The 14,655-nt window shown below is 42.1% G+C and overlaps 2 protein-coding genes across 11 annotated transcripts; one reads left to right on the top strand and one right to left on the bottom strand.

The window, feature by feature from the left end:
* The first annotated feature begins 44 nt into the window (after positions 1 to 44).
* LOC135582732 (photosystem I reaction center subunit III, chloroplastic-like) lies at positions 45 to 9,133 on the top strand. 10 transcript variants are annotated; one of them, XR_010491178.1, is made up of 7 exons: positions 869 to 886; positions 1,280 to 2,374; positions 2,463 to 3,501; positions 5,120 to 7,431; positions 7,532 to 7,606; positions 7,688 to 7,752; positions 8,204 to 9,133. XR_010491178.1 is itself a non-coding variant. In XM_065125105.1 (2 exons), the coding sequence occupies exon 1, from the start codon at positions 178 to 180 to the stop codon at positions 871 to 873; it is 696 nt and encodes a 231-aa protein (XP_064981177.1). In that variant the 5' UTR covers positions 45 to 177; the 3' UTR covers positions 874 to 886; positions 1,280 to 1,457. The 10 variants fall into 10 exon arrangements, 1 of the variants encoding a protein (XP_064981177.1); XR_010491176.1 differs by having other exon boundaries at positions 2,463 to 3,739; XR_010491174.1 differs by having other exon boundaries at positions 2,463 to 3,861.
* Positions 9,134 to 9,252: 119 nt separating this feature from the next.
* On the bottom strand, positions 9,253 to 11,688 carry LOC135622853 (phytoene synthase 2, chloroplastic-like). Its single transcript, XM_065125103.1, has 6 exons — positions 11,130 to 11,688; positions 10,753 to 10,803; positions 10,260 to 10,432; positions 9,945 to 10,180; positions 9,661 to 9,853; positions 9,253 to 9,485 (listed from the first exon to the last, which is right to left on the bottom strand). The coding sequence occupies exons 1-6, from the start codon at positions 11,494 to 11,496 to the stop codon at positions 9,312 to 9,314; spliced, it is 1,194 nt and encodes a 397-aa protein (XP_064981175.1). The 5' UTR covers positions 11,497 to 11,688; the 3' UTR covers positions 9,253 to 9,311.
* Between the last annotated feature and the right edge of the window lie 2,967 nt (positions 11,689 to 14,655).

Below are 14,655 nucleotides of genomic sequence, written 5' to 3'. Positions count from 1 at the left end.
CAAGTCACCCTATTACTCCCCACCTTATCCCCTCCCCATATCCTTCTCCTTATCTCTCCTCTCTCTCCTCCTCGACGCAGGAGAAGTAGTGGTGTTGAAGCGGAGCAAGGAGAGCAGTTCAGTGATCAAAAGGAAGAGGAGGAGGAGGAGGAGAAAGTAGGAGAAGAGAACACAACAATGGCTTCATTGTGCTCCATCCCCACCCTCTCCAAACCCCTCGCCCCAAAGCCCAAAGCTGCCACCTTTAGGCCTCGCTTCTCCATCTCCTGCTCTGCTTCTTTACCCCAACAACAACAGCCACAACAAGGAGATGACTCCGTCTCTTCTTCTCTCAAGACCTTCTCCGCCGCCTTGGCGCTCTCCTCCCTCCTCCTCTCCTCCGCCGCCGCCCCTCCCCCCGCTGTCGCTGACATCTCCGGCCTCACCCCGTGCAAGGAGTCCAAGGCCTTCGCGAAGCGGGAGAAGCAATCCATCAAGAAGCTGGAAGCCTCGCTGAAAAAGTACGCGCCCGACTCCGCGCCGGCTCTCGCCATCAAGGCCTCCATCGAGAAGACCAAGCGCCGGTTCGAGAACTATGGCAAGTTCGGCCTCCTGTGCGGCTCCGACGGGCTGCCCCATCTCATCGTCAACGGCGACCAGCGGCACTGGGGCGAGTTCATCACCCCGGGCCTGCTCTTCCTCTACATCGCTGGTTGGATCGGGTGGGTCGGGCGGAGCTACCTGATCGCCATCCGGGACGACAAGAAACCCACCATGAAGGAGATCATCATCGACGTGCCGCTCGCCACCAGGCTGCTCTGGAGGGGCTTCATCTGGCCAGTGGCCGCGTACAGGGAGCTGGTCAACGGGGAGCTCATCGCCAAAGACGTGTGATCCGCAGGTGAAGGTGAGCTGAAACGCCCACATCGCCATAACAAAGATGGTTCCTTTTTCTTGTGCCGCTACGAATAATACTGTTGCTTTTACACTGTGATAACGCATGCTATTAAAGTTTGTTCTTTAATATAGATTGATTGTAACTGATGCTTTAGTTTGCTCGTTCTTAGTGCATTGTTACTCATCCTATTTCTTATTCTAAGCTTGGAATCAATTCCAAGTTTGTTCTTTTGGTTTGACTTGTGCTTATGAAGCCGAGTTCATCTTGGGCATATGTCTCTTATTCTAAGGTTGGAATCTATTCTCTAAGTTTGCCAAGTTGATATTTGCAAATTGCATCTGAATAAGATACATAAAAAATGTCACTTAATCATATTGTTTGTTTCCTGATTGCGTATTGCAGATAGGTGCAGAAAGAAAGGGAAGGTGCTCAATCTGTGTTCATAACACAAAGTCTATGCTTAGTGTGGTGTACTTAAGATTTGTATATCTACTTGTAATTCATGTTTGGACTTATCATATTTCAGAAGCCAACTGATCTATGTTTCAGACCTTAATCTCAAGCTGCTCTTCTCAGAATCTGTACTGGAGTCTTATGCACTGATCTATGTGTTCATAACACATCGTTTGACATGGGAATAGCAGCTAAAATCTTTTGTATGATTCTGTAGGAAATTAGCAGGAGTATATTTTTCATTACTACAGATAACCAACTTTCTATGGCAAACGGTGAGAGTTCAAAAGACAATTCTAAGTATGTCAATTATCTTAGTTGGTAACGAGTGGAATTACTTCCCGTCTTCATCATTTATTATTTATAGTGTAAAAATATATATTTATAATAAAAATTTTAGATAAATTAACATATATATATATATATATATAAAGATATTGATGTGTAAAATAAAGATTAAGTTAAAAATAAAAAATTATAGTAGTAATATAAAAAAAAAAAGTTGAATGCATATAGTAACTCTATTTCACTCTGACTCAAAATCCTCACAGAAGCAGTATCTAATAAAAGATAGAAAATTGAAGAGTAGTCTCTCTCTCTCTCTCGATAAAGGATGGATTAAATATAAAGGAAAAATATTATTTTCTATCAACCATTGGAATTTTAAGGTTCCGCTTTGGACTCGGACGCCAACATTGACATCAGCACCAAGATCGACTCTCGGACGCGTGCTTATCGTTGATTCGACTAAAACCCAGAACCCACCTGCTTTGGGCCCACAAGGAGTTCCCACTGTACCTTCTCATCTAATCGAAATGTTCCCGCAGCAAATCCCACTGCTTCTCATGTCGCCTTCCGCAGCCGACCAAGATTCAAGATGGAGCACGGCGGCGATCCCATCCCCTACTTCTTCCATTTCATGGAAGATCTTAAAACGCTGCGAGGGGAGAACAATAGATGCACGGAGGCGAATCGGAGAGTGAATTCGGAAATTGGACGTCCATTTCCATTCCCGTTTCCCAAAAGAGGGAGGAAAAAGAAACGGTAGGGTTTCGATTCTCCTCATGAATTCACTACCTTGGCGCAGTTGGAGCTTCGGATTGTGTTAAAGATTGAATCTTTTTTGCCCTAGGGTTGCAATTCTGAGGAAAAACGTAGAGATGGCCCTCATTTCGGAGATTGCGGACGAGGCCCCTGACGAGGAGGAAGGGTCGACGGCGATGGTGGAGCCCAAAGAGGAGCCGCGTGGTGAGAGTTCACAAGGGTCGCCGGTGGAGGAGCCGTCGAAAATGGGACCGTCGTTGGGGGGGGGGGCAGACGCTTTATAAGGAGTGCGCGCTCCGCGTGGCCTACGTCATGCGGAGCTACCTCCTCATGCGGCAGGTCGGCACCCCAGGCCACGGCCAGCCTCCAGCTCCGCCCCCGCGGGAGGGCAGATGCAAGGCGATGATGGAGGTGGTGCGGAAGGAGCATGGCAGTTGGATGGTTTCGAAGTTTGTCGCTGAGCACAACCACGGGCTTCTGCCAGGTCATGTGCTGGCTGGTGGAGGTCAGGGCGTGGTTTTGGCGCCGGCGGTAGGCACGGAATTTGAGTCCGTGGAGGCCGCGAAGACCTTCTATTACGGCTACGGTGAGAAATTGGGGTTCAAGGCTCAGACGGGCTCTAACCGTAGGTCGGCAGGCAGCAGAGCGCTCATCATGCAGAGGTTCTTGTGTTGGCGGGGCAATTATCTGATATACAGGAGGAGTTTCATTTCTAGTGTTGGGAAACGGAAGCGAGAGCTCACAGGCTCGTGCAGGAGGTGTCAAGAGCTAAGAAAGATCAGGATGCTGCAGAGGTTTCTTAAGTTGAGAGCTCTACTGAGAAGGTAGCACCGGCTGGAGAGGATCATGGTCAAGAGGTTCAGAGTGGCAGTCTTAGAAAAGTAGTCACATCTTTGGAGAAAGATGTGAGGCCAAAACCAATTTCTTCAGCTGGTTTGGCAACCGCATCAAAGGCTAGAGTGAAGGATGGTGGTAAGACAAACCCTGCAGCCAATGCTAGTCAATCTCAGCTATTGAGAGCACTTGGTGTGAGAGTGTATAGGTACACAGAGGAAGAAAGGAGAGATATAATTCTTATGTACTTGATGAAACAAACAAATAGAGCAGGCATAAAAAGGCCTACCAAGGTATGCTTATGAATTCTTCTAGTTGCAGAATTCCCCATTACATTGGATCATGAAGAATTTTTTAGTAGAACCAGATGTTAGTCATAGCTGCGACATACGGAGAGCTACAATTATTGATCATATTGTTGGAGTACTCACACTCTCTGGCCACATGGATTGAGTTTTTCGATCAGGCAGTTTGGTTGTTCACGTTTTGTTGAATGGCCACTGGTTCCTGCACTTTGTAGGTTCCTTCAAGGTAAGCTTTGGCTGAAGGCATCAGCGGGGTATTGGAGGATGATTTCTTAGCAGAGATGAATTGCAGTTAGAAGATATTCTTATAGATTCTTAGGCTAAGCTCTTGAGTATTTCTTGGTGTCAGTAAGTCATTTATCAGCATCGTCTAGCCATATTTTGCTTATAGAATCATTTGTCTTTTTGGACATTTAATAAGTACAGGATCTGCCGTATTGGCATCTTTCAATAGAGATCTATTGAAAGATGTTTAGTTTATTCTTTCTAGCTATTTTTGGATTATTTAAAGATAACCTCGTCAGATTAAGAGAAAATATTTAATTGTTGACTTGATGGATAAACAAGGAGCATCAGTGATAAAATGTATGATGAAAACCTTATACTAGTGATTGAGTATTCTTTATATGAAGCATGTTATGATCACAAATAAAATTACTTTTTGTCACACATCAAGATAGCATTTGTGTGACCTTGTCTTTCATCCTATATAAGAGAGAAGAAAGAAATATCTTGGTGCTACCATTCATGTAAGTTAATTGTGTTGGAATCTTAATAATGATCAATTCAACAGGAATATATGAGTAGGATCTCTGGATTTTGGCATTCCGGTTTTCTTGCTGAGAAGAATCATTAGAAAGCACGATGCTGATGAACCGTGCAACTCCATCTGCGAAGGGTTTACCTACAGCTTGCATATAGCATTGCAATATATTTCTTAAAGATTTAGTACTAATAATGGTGTGTACTTACTGTACACAAAACATATTTAATTCACCTTTCTGTTTCTTTGAAGATGCATGAAGTGAAGCTGTCGTTTTCTGTTGCCTTCATCCATGCTTGTTTTCTTATTGAGAAATTTGTAACAAGTGAGCAAATGTTACACACAATGTCTGTGCCGGATTTGGCATCAAAGAAGAGTGAACAGCTAATAAGAGTGTAGATTATGTAGGTTTTATTGCTTGTCGTTCTAGTGCTTCTTGGGATTGTGAACATACTGCAAGTTGTTGAAAGCAATTAATGCATATGGTGTAGATTTGCAATCAATGTGTATGGTCAGGGACTTAGTGCTTAAGGATGATATTGCACCTACAAATTATGGTGTAGATTTGCAATCTGTCCTAAGTTTCTTGGCAAAGAAATATACAGTTTGTTGCTTTGTTGAATTCCATGATGCAAGTCTTTCCAACTGAATAGTGTATGTAAATTGATGCTGTGGTTTTAGAAGTTTATCATCCGCGAGCAGATATAGAAGTGATTCATTGTTCCAATATGCATCTATTACATGTCTTTGACTCGTATGTTCCTCCTATCGCTTCATGCTTTTGTGAACACGTCTTGAGCTAGTATTTTTAGAATAACTGATTTTCCTTTACCCCCTTGTTAGATTCCAAGAAGACGAGGAAATTACAGAAGTGGTATCACATGCTCCCACAGATGATGCATTAAATGCAGGTGGAGAGCCAAAAGTTGGAATGGTTTTCTCAAATGAAGTTAAGGCATATGAGTTTTACATTAGGTATGCTGGAACTGTTGGTTTCAGTGTTCGGAAAGGTTGGTGGGATAAATCTGCTAGGAATGTTACTAGATCTATAGTTTATGTGTGCTCAAGAGAAGGGTATCGTCCAACCAACATAACAAATGAGGCCAAGAAAACAGGATCAGAAACAAGAACTGGTTGCTCGGCACGTTTGGCAATCAAAATTACACCTGACGGCAAATATTGTGTGATTGAATTTGTCGCTGACCATAACCATCAGCTCACAGCTCTCTTAGATATTCAAATGTTGAGGTTACAAAGGCTGTTAGCTAAGTTTCAGACTGGAGGCCGACAAGGTGCCAGTCAAATTCCTGCTAGTTACAAAAATTATCTCAGATCAAAGCGTATGAAGAACTTACAGAGTGGTGTTGCAGGTGCTTTGATGGAGTATTTGCAAAAGATGAAAGGGGATAACCCATCTTTCTTTTATGCCATACAAGTTGATGAAGCTGAGCAACTGACAAATGTTTTCTGGGCAGATCCAAAATCCATCATGGATTACCATTACTTTGGTGACATAATATGTTTTGACACAGCCTATCAAATAAATGATTATGGCCGACCCTTGGTGCTGTTCACTGGTGTTAATCATCATAAACAAATAATTATTTTTGGTTCTGCATTCCTGTATGATGTAAATTTAGAATCCTTTAAATGGTTGTTGGAGACTTTCAAGAACACAACGGGTGGAGAACAGCCAAAGACAATTTTAACAGATCAGTTTTCAGCAATCAGTGATGCAATTGCTGCTGCATGGCTTGGCACAACTCACCGTCTTTCTGCATGGCACATATATCAGAATCCGAAGAGGTACCTTTGTCATGCTTTCCAAGGCTATGAAACTTTTGCAGATGATTTTGGCAGATGTATGTATGACTTGGAGGAGGAGCAGGAATTCCTTTCTGCATGGGAGGTAATGCTGGAAAAGTATGATCTAAAAGACAATGAATGGTTAGGTCAGTTGTATGGAAAAAAGAAGTGGGCGTTGGTCTATGGACGTCAAGTTTTTTCTGCAGACTTAACAAATACACTACGGAATGAGAACTTGCACAGTGTTATGAATGAATTCTTGACACCAGAGATTGATCTTTTGCCATTTTTAAGGCAGTATGAAAAGTTATTAGAAGAGCAATGATATGCAGAACGACAAGTTGATTATCTTGCAAACCAAGGGACGAACAGAATACCTCCTCTGCGGATGCTTTGGCAAGCTGCAAATGCATATACCCCTGCAATCTTTGAGATGTTTAGATTAGAGTTTGAGCTGTTCAGGAATTGTGTGCTTTATTCCTGCTGTGAGGTTGGAACTGTAGCCAAGTATGAGGTTAATACCGATGAGAAAACAAAAGCACACTTTGTTACTTTTGACTTGTTAGATGGTACAAGCTTATGTAGCTGCAAAAATTTTTGAGTTTGTTGGGGTCCAGTGTTGCCATGCCTTGAAAGTACTCGACTTAAGAAACATCAAGGAACTCCCACCACACTACATTTTGAAAAGATGGAGGAAAGATGCTAAAGCACATTTCATAACACATAATCATAACTTTGTTCTTGATGGCAATCACAAATCATCTCTAGCAGGACGTTGTCGCTCATTGTGCCGCATATTGTATCAAATTGCAGTGAAGGCTGTAGAGAATGCAGAAACATATGCTTTCAAGGAAAGCCAATCAGATCAGCTTCTGGAACAGATTGAAAGCATTTTATACACCAAACTACTTGAGAAGACTGCCTCAACCACTGCCTCAAAGGGTCAACTGCAGAATCTGGTTCAGAATGGAAGTAACAGTGGTGGATCGCACGGGTTAAGTGGTAAATGGAAGAAGAATGTGGACCCCCATCCTAGCCTTCTAAATGTGCTGGGCTCAAATAAACAACAAAAGGGATCACGAGGACTGTATGGAACTTCATTCTAGCATTGTATTTTTTTTCTCTCTTTTTCTTTGCATGCTTATGTTCCCATCGTCTCTTTATGTTTTTTGGATTTCAGAAAGTGATATCCTCTACACTGTAGCATGTAGTTATCTATTCTACTTAACATAGGAGCATCTGATGAGGCCGAAGTTCCAGTGGGCATTGCTGAAGGACCCTTATCAACTGATGTTACTTCTAATGGTAGGAATCCTCCACAGTTTTTTGTTCCAACTCAGTTCATACAGGTACCTCCTTCATTATGCAAATGCACACTGTTATTAGTGCTGTTATTTTTTGTATGATTCACTTGCAGTTTCATTTATGCTCTTGATCAATGTTATGCAGGCGTCTTTTGTATCTGCTCATCAATTTGGACTTAATGGTGTACAAGGTTTCCATGGAATTGCACAATTTAATCAGGTATGTAATATAAACTGCATGCTTTAAACTTTGAATTCTTTTGTTTGCTTATATTAACTTATTAATATTTAATTGATGCAGGAATCGTCAGCTACTACACTACAACAACCATTTCATAATAGCTCTCATTTGAGCCGCATAATCATGTACTTGCAAGAAACTTACTGTTTCAATTTTGCTCTTATCTTTTTGGTGCTGCCGTTGTTTGATCTGTTTTAAAATATACAAAATGCTGCTTATATGCACCACATGATGGTAGACCAATTAAGTCGTAGACAAGTAATATATTTCATGAACTAATTTTACAGAATGATGTGCAGACTTGCCCAGTCTCAGATGTAAATGCCTTACAATTTACCATACCGGCATGGGATTTTCTATAAACGTTAGTTTCCTTGTGAATGGAATTCTGTTTTACTTGGTTGATTAGCTGTGTCCGTTTAGGGATGCTTTAGCCTCCCATATTTTGGGCAGATTCTACAACTTTGAAACATGCCTATTTTGCAATTTTGTGTTCATTCTTGACCACAAAGAAACTCTGTTAGATCTTCTAGTATATGATAATTATTAATCCTGCATCTGGCTCTCCATCGACAGGTCTTATTTACTTCCCAGTTCAATGGTGAAGAACTGCAGTTAGGTAACATGAAAAGTTATGCCTCATGGGATTGAATACAGATTGCAAATTCAGATGTTTATCAAGAAAGAAAATGAGCTGTCAACCTTCACAGTGCAGATATGGTATGATTACGCCCATTCCTTTGATGGTTCAATAGCTCTTGTCATGCTCCCTTCAGCTACATTTTTATGGTTATCTCAAGTATTTTCTGGCTTGGAAAGTCTTCAGCCCCATTTGCGTTTTTTTCTGTTCACATGTTCTACAAGTATAATTGGTTTGTCAGCATTGGTTATTTTCTGGCTAAGATTGTGGTTCGTTAATCAGAATGGTAGGTGGAAGTTTTGTTGGGAAATGCATTAGAAAATGGTTACTATTGTGGGAAAGAGGTTTGAAGGACAAGTGAAACAAACAGCAGCTAGTTTCAGCTGGGAAATGCATTAGAAAATGGCTACAACCATGGTAAAGAGATACAGAAGGATTGAAAATGAAACAACTGCAGATGCCAACATGAATTCTCTTGTCGAGTATGGTAGATGTATTTGTCCGAGTGGTTCAAGCGTAGCAGAAATGCATTTTTGTGATATGCCAATGCTAGAGACCTGATTTGAAATATTTGCTGCGTCAACGGCCATACGAAGAGCATTATGTATCAGAGGTTTCAAGCAAAATCATGGACTATTGGCTAAGCTTTGATGCTAATTGTTGCTGCAGGCAAGGGGAAAACAGTAAGCTCCATCACTAGTGTCTCTCATGTGAGTTCTCTATTCATCCATTGGAAGTTTGCGCAAACCTCCATTCATGAGAAGCTTGTCATATCTGATACTAAATTACTAGATAGCATCATGTAGAATAACATTGAATTCTTGTAGACTCTTGAGTACTGGATGAACTGCTGGAGCCTTTCTCTCTTTTCTTATTTTCTCATCCGATATACTTTTTATATTTACAAGTGCAATAATTTATATATTTTAAGTAAAAAATATTTATATACATTTTAACAGGTATGTATTTGTAACAAATGATGAAGTACCAGAAATATAAGCTTATATTTGGTGATTGCAATGAGAAAGCAAATGAAGATTATACTTATAGTGTTCCTGCAAATCTTGAAGGGCCTACAATTACTGCCTTGGCATATGCTATGGGTAATGAAGCCAGTTTCTTTGCTTTCCCTACGTATGCACGCTTGGTGAAGTTGTTGTAGTCGTTTGCTTCAATGGCATCCAGAATCTGCCGATACAGCAGCAACGAAGCCAAAACCTGACAGATACAGAAGAGGATTAAGTGGCCTTTCAACAAGCAATGGAATCCATGATGAAATGTGCGTGGTGGAGAAGGAAGATTGCAGCTCATCTGATTCGTTCATGCAATCGGAACAAATAGGAGAGTGTTTGATGAAAAGCCCCTTTCTGTCATGCTTAAATTGATCTCATACCGGCCATCTGCTGGCTGAGTTCAGCTCATATATGCCCTTCTCGGCCTCGTCGAAGAACATCCTGGCTCGCGTAATTTGACCCTTCATGAAGGTCCGCCATTTGTCTGTCACCCTCCCTTCGAAGACGTCATCATCTGACAGACCAGCGTGGGCCAGTTCATCTTGAGGAAGGTACACTCTCCCCCTCCTGGAGCTGAATGGAAGCAGAGCGGAGTTCAAGCAATGTGATCCGGCACAGGATCGATCTCTACAGTGGAACGGATGCTGATGCAAGAGAAACTTACTCCTCTCCGACATCCCTGAGTATGTTGGTGAGTTGATTCGCGATGCCAAGAGCTAATGCTGCGCTGTAGACGCTCTCGGCTGAGGCCTTCGAGTCTGGGGCAATTCCCATCACCGGCACACTCATGAGCCCCACCGTGCCGGCGACATAGTAGCAGTAGAGATAGAGTTCGTCGAAATTCTTGTACCTCGATTTCCGCAGGTCCATTCTCATTCCTTCTATCATGTCCTTGAATGGCTGCACGCGGAGGAAGATGAAAGACCGCCACTACAAGCATCACCACAACTACATACCTACATACTCGGAGAATCTTTACCTGCATGTCTACCGGGAAATTGGATGCGGTGTCGGATAGAGCTGCATCATACATGTCATATGGACGGCCTGCAAACAGATCTTCCAACCTGTTCGACCAGCGATCCAGCGCAGTGGGTGTTATATGGGAAGCGTTAGGGCCGTCCACGAGTTCATCGGTTCTTCTGCACCACACTGAACATCGAAGCAGAAAAGTCAACTCCGTGAGTGTTCAGTAACCACATGATGAAACGGAAAGAGCTTGCTATATGTTCTTGCTGGTGATGCGGATCTTTCGATCCTGATTGTCATGATTTATGCAAGGCAATTTTGCATAGATTCTGAATCTAAGCAACTTAGAGTGAGCTAGTCTCGGAAGAGAGTATATGTTTCTTGGCTCTTGTGCGCTGGTTATCATCTGCTACAAGAAATCCTTCGGGTCCTTTCGGTTTGGCAAGGCTAAAGAGAGGTGGACGTACTTGCAGAAGATTCACATGAGCAGAAAAGTGACATACCATAGATTGCCCAAATGGCTTTCCTCCTCTCAGGAGTCATAAGCATTGTTCCTGAAAATAATTGAATTGCATCAAATGAAACAGTGATCATTTGAACTAAATCTGTTTAAAAGGAAGACATCATGCGTTCCCTAGAAAGAGGAAAAGGAAGGAGGAGGAGGAGGAACCCCTGTATCTGGATTTTGGCTGATGAAACAACACGACATGGAACAGAAGCATATAAAGCAGAAGAAAAGGTCCAGATTTTGGCTGGAATCAGACAAATGCCTCGAGATTATGTGAAGTTTTGTTGACTTCTGATCAAAGCAAAGGCAACACAAGGATATGAATGAACTGCAGCAGCCAAGCGAGCTGCAGATCCAAGGTCTCATAATTACCCAAGTAGAAAGTCTTGGCATACTCGGCGCAGACCTCGCCGCACCGCTCGTACGCCGCATCGAGTAGGTCCCCTCGCAGCGGCGCCGGCGGGGCTTCCACCGCCTCCACCGCCCTCTTCCTCCTCGCCTCGCCGACCAGCGCCGCCTGCCTGAGGACCACGTCGTAGACCAACGCCTCAGAGGATCTCGGCGGTGTGACGACCAAGCTGGCCGAGACCGAGCGGCGGGCGGTCGACGCCGACCGGGCGCAGCTCCACCCCGCACTGCTGCTCCTCCACCATCTCCTCTTCACCCCCGCGAACTGGCTGAACCCAGAGCTCCTGCTGGTCTCCTTGGGTGACACAACCCAAACAACAGAGCCAGACATCAGCCTTGCTACATGTACCGATCGAACGCTGCTTAGTTTCGTCTTCCGATCTCTTTTCTCTTTCTGAAGGTGACGAGGAGCACTGGAATGTGTGTGTGGGAGGGGAAGAAGCACAAGGGTCGTCGATTGGTTCTCCGAGAGGCCGAGACAGGCATCCACTTGTTTGGTTGGCGCCGCTGTTCGTCTTAAATGCTGCAGGCCGTAGCCATTGGTTGTTGGCCGACGACGTGGAGATCCCGAGGCCGCTAAAGACCTTGCGCACCTCGCTGCTTTCAGCCACATGCTCTTGCCTTGTGTTCCCAGAACAATTTGAGGTGAAACCCATCAGCATCTGTCTCTTTCTCTCTCTCTCTCTCTCTCTCTCTCTCTCTCTCTGAATGATATGTGTGTGGAGAGAGAGAGAGAGAGAGAGAGAGAGAGAGAGAGAGAGAGAGAGAGAGAGAGATCTGCATAAACACAAACATATCATTCAAATTTTACGTATGCATGAATAGAAAGATTGGATGTTCTCTGTATGAAAACAAACATTTTCATCAAACAAATTTACATGTCAGTCTTGGAGGTTACTCTGTTGGCCGCCATTCAAAGCATATGTTCACACATTCTTCCAATTTACTACCCATGTTTTGAAGTTGGGTAAGATGTCATATAGCCATTTTGATTTGGTAGCTAAGTGTTGGGATTGGGATTTATCGGTCAACAAATCGAAGTATTTAATCGTACAAACAATTGTTGTATCTGACAGAGATCAAACTGTCGGCCTTTTTATTGAGATTTAACGAGTAGGTGTGTTGGTCTTTCATATGCATGAATAGGAAGATTGGATAGCTATCTACATGTATCAAACTATTTGTGTCGATGTTGGAGGCAACTCTCTTCGTCATCATTCAAACCATCTCTTCCGATTTAATGTCGATGTTGATATTACAACAGTTTGAGAGTTAAATTTTAAGATTTTATGAGTCAGTATATTAATGTGCCATAATATAAATATTAATGATACATAGAATAAGCTGATTTGATTTAGGTTTGCGTAAGAAGTTCGATGTGATTGAGTGGAAGTTCGAATAATTGCTTGGGGGCTGATGTAGACTCGATTGTACGCTCATCCAACCGTCAACCTACATGAAGATTAAGGTCGAATAGAGTTTTCGACATGATCTAACCATGCTCAAGTTGGTAGTTGACAAGGATGAAATAATTTTAGTAAATAATAATTAACCTTGTTTATCATGTTCTAAGTGACTTTTTATATCCGATTAATGAGGGAGAATATTATATGGTATGAACAAAATATTCTTCGTCGTCTACAAGGTAAGAGCGAAATATTTTATGAATTGATGTCCACATCACTCGAGTTTTACTGATAATGCTGCTACTTATCAAATTATGGTTGGTGGAAAATATTTTTCCTATTAATGTGACTTCAAGATATAATAATTAGTAAGAAATATTCAATTCACAGAGAGTGGAGATCGATCGGATCAGTCGATAGAACTAAACTATATCTATCCTCGAAGGATAAGATGGGATGTGATTGGCCAAATCTACATAATCAAACAACAAAAGTCCCGTCCAAAGATGACGAATTGGAGGCTGGCCAGTATTTGTCTGATATAGCTGAGTATATCCAAGTATTGCACCGAAGAATCAATTTAGGTCCAACATTACATCTAAGGAAATGTTCATGTTTGTCATAATCTGTGGGTGGGGATTGATTCTTTCAGTGAGATATCGTTCAGGAGGAAGAACTTAGTATCCTCTCCTGCTTGTAGGGGAGAACTGGATCTCCTCAATCATTTTTGTGCTTAACATCTCAAGATTTCATATGAGATCAACTGTTGGTCAAGGAAAAAGAATCGAGACATGCAAAGAATCTTAATCTGTCAAGATCCTTGCTGAGACATAGTTTAAGGCTTCGCTGCAAGCTTCCATTAAAACAATTGCTGCTGCAGCAAAGAAGAAATGGTTGGATGAAGTAATTCTCCTTGGTCTTCACGTTAGCCATCATGTGCAGTTCATGATCTATGTATACAACCCTCTCTCTCTCTCTCTCTCTCTCTCTGGACCTTGGGGTTCTTGCAGTGTGGTCCATTCTTCTCGATTGGCTTTTTCATTTATGTATGCATGTGAGTCTGCAGACTGAGGCATTGTAGAGATGTCGTTTGCATGCAAGTGCTTCTCTTTCTTGCTGCCACAGGTAAGGATACAAATTTTTTGGGATATGAGTTAGTGAAATCAATGAAGTACTGATGGTTGAATGAGAACAAAGCAATGCTGCACGCATGAAATGATCAACATGAGTACGGACCAGCAAAGTAGAAGTGATCATTATAGCTAGTATTGGAAGTATGACACGTTCCAACTCTTAACTACATGCCAGAATCTTCGAGTAAAGATGCTTGCTATCATGCTTTGTCTCTGTATGTATCATCACCCTGTCATTATTGCGTTGAATACCATTCTCCCACTTTGGAAGCTTGTTTGCTCTCATTGGATCCTCCATGAACCTTATTTTTGGAAGGCATAAGGTGGCTGCTGCTGTACGCAGGAGATTGCATGCACAACAACATCGAAGCCATCTCAACCTCGCACAAATGAAAGCAAATGTTGGTTCGGCCCAATTGGCACAATCCGGCCCATGTGTCTGAACTGCTCGTTGTCGGTCACCTCAATGCATCTAAGCGTTACTATGTATTGTAGAATTCTTCTTTGTAAAAGGCATTCGAGTCTTGAATCGTGACGTAAGACATGACTAAGGTAAGAGACTCTCCTTACGAACGATGCGCGCCATTGCTGTGGTCGTGACTTAAGTCGTTCTAAGAATAAGACGACGTATATACCTACTTGTCATATGTTCAGAAAAGCAAGCATTTTCAAATATTTCTCTATGATTTAAAAAAATATATTTTCTCATGTATATACTTCTCTTGGATCAATTTTAATATCGGTGCCACCTATCTATATGTCTAAGTTGTCAAATATATTACTATAGATTTTTATTTTGTTAGAGATCAAATTATCAAATATTAACAGTATATTTTCCATGTACATACTTTTGATTAATTAACATACTCCCTCACAAAACCTTTCAATAATAAGACATTTTAATTATATCGGTTCAAGCTCAATTTTACGAGAGCATAATGAAATATTATG

The sequence above is a fragment of the Musa acuminata genome, chromosome BXJ2-9 (genome assembly GCF_036884655.1).
Source record: "Musa acuminata AAA Group cultivar baxijiao chromosome BXJ2-9, Cavendish_Baxijiao_AAA, whole genome shotgun sequence".
NCBI classification, from domain to species: Eukaryota; Viridiplantae; Streptophyta; class Magnoliopsida; order Zingiberales; family Musaceae; genus Musa; species Musa acuminata.
This window is presented reverse-complemented; position numbering and strand designations above follow the sequence as displayed.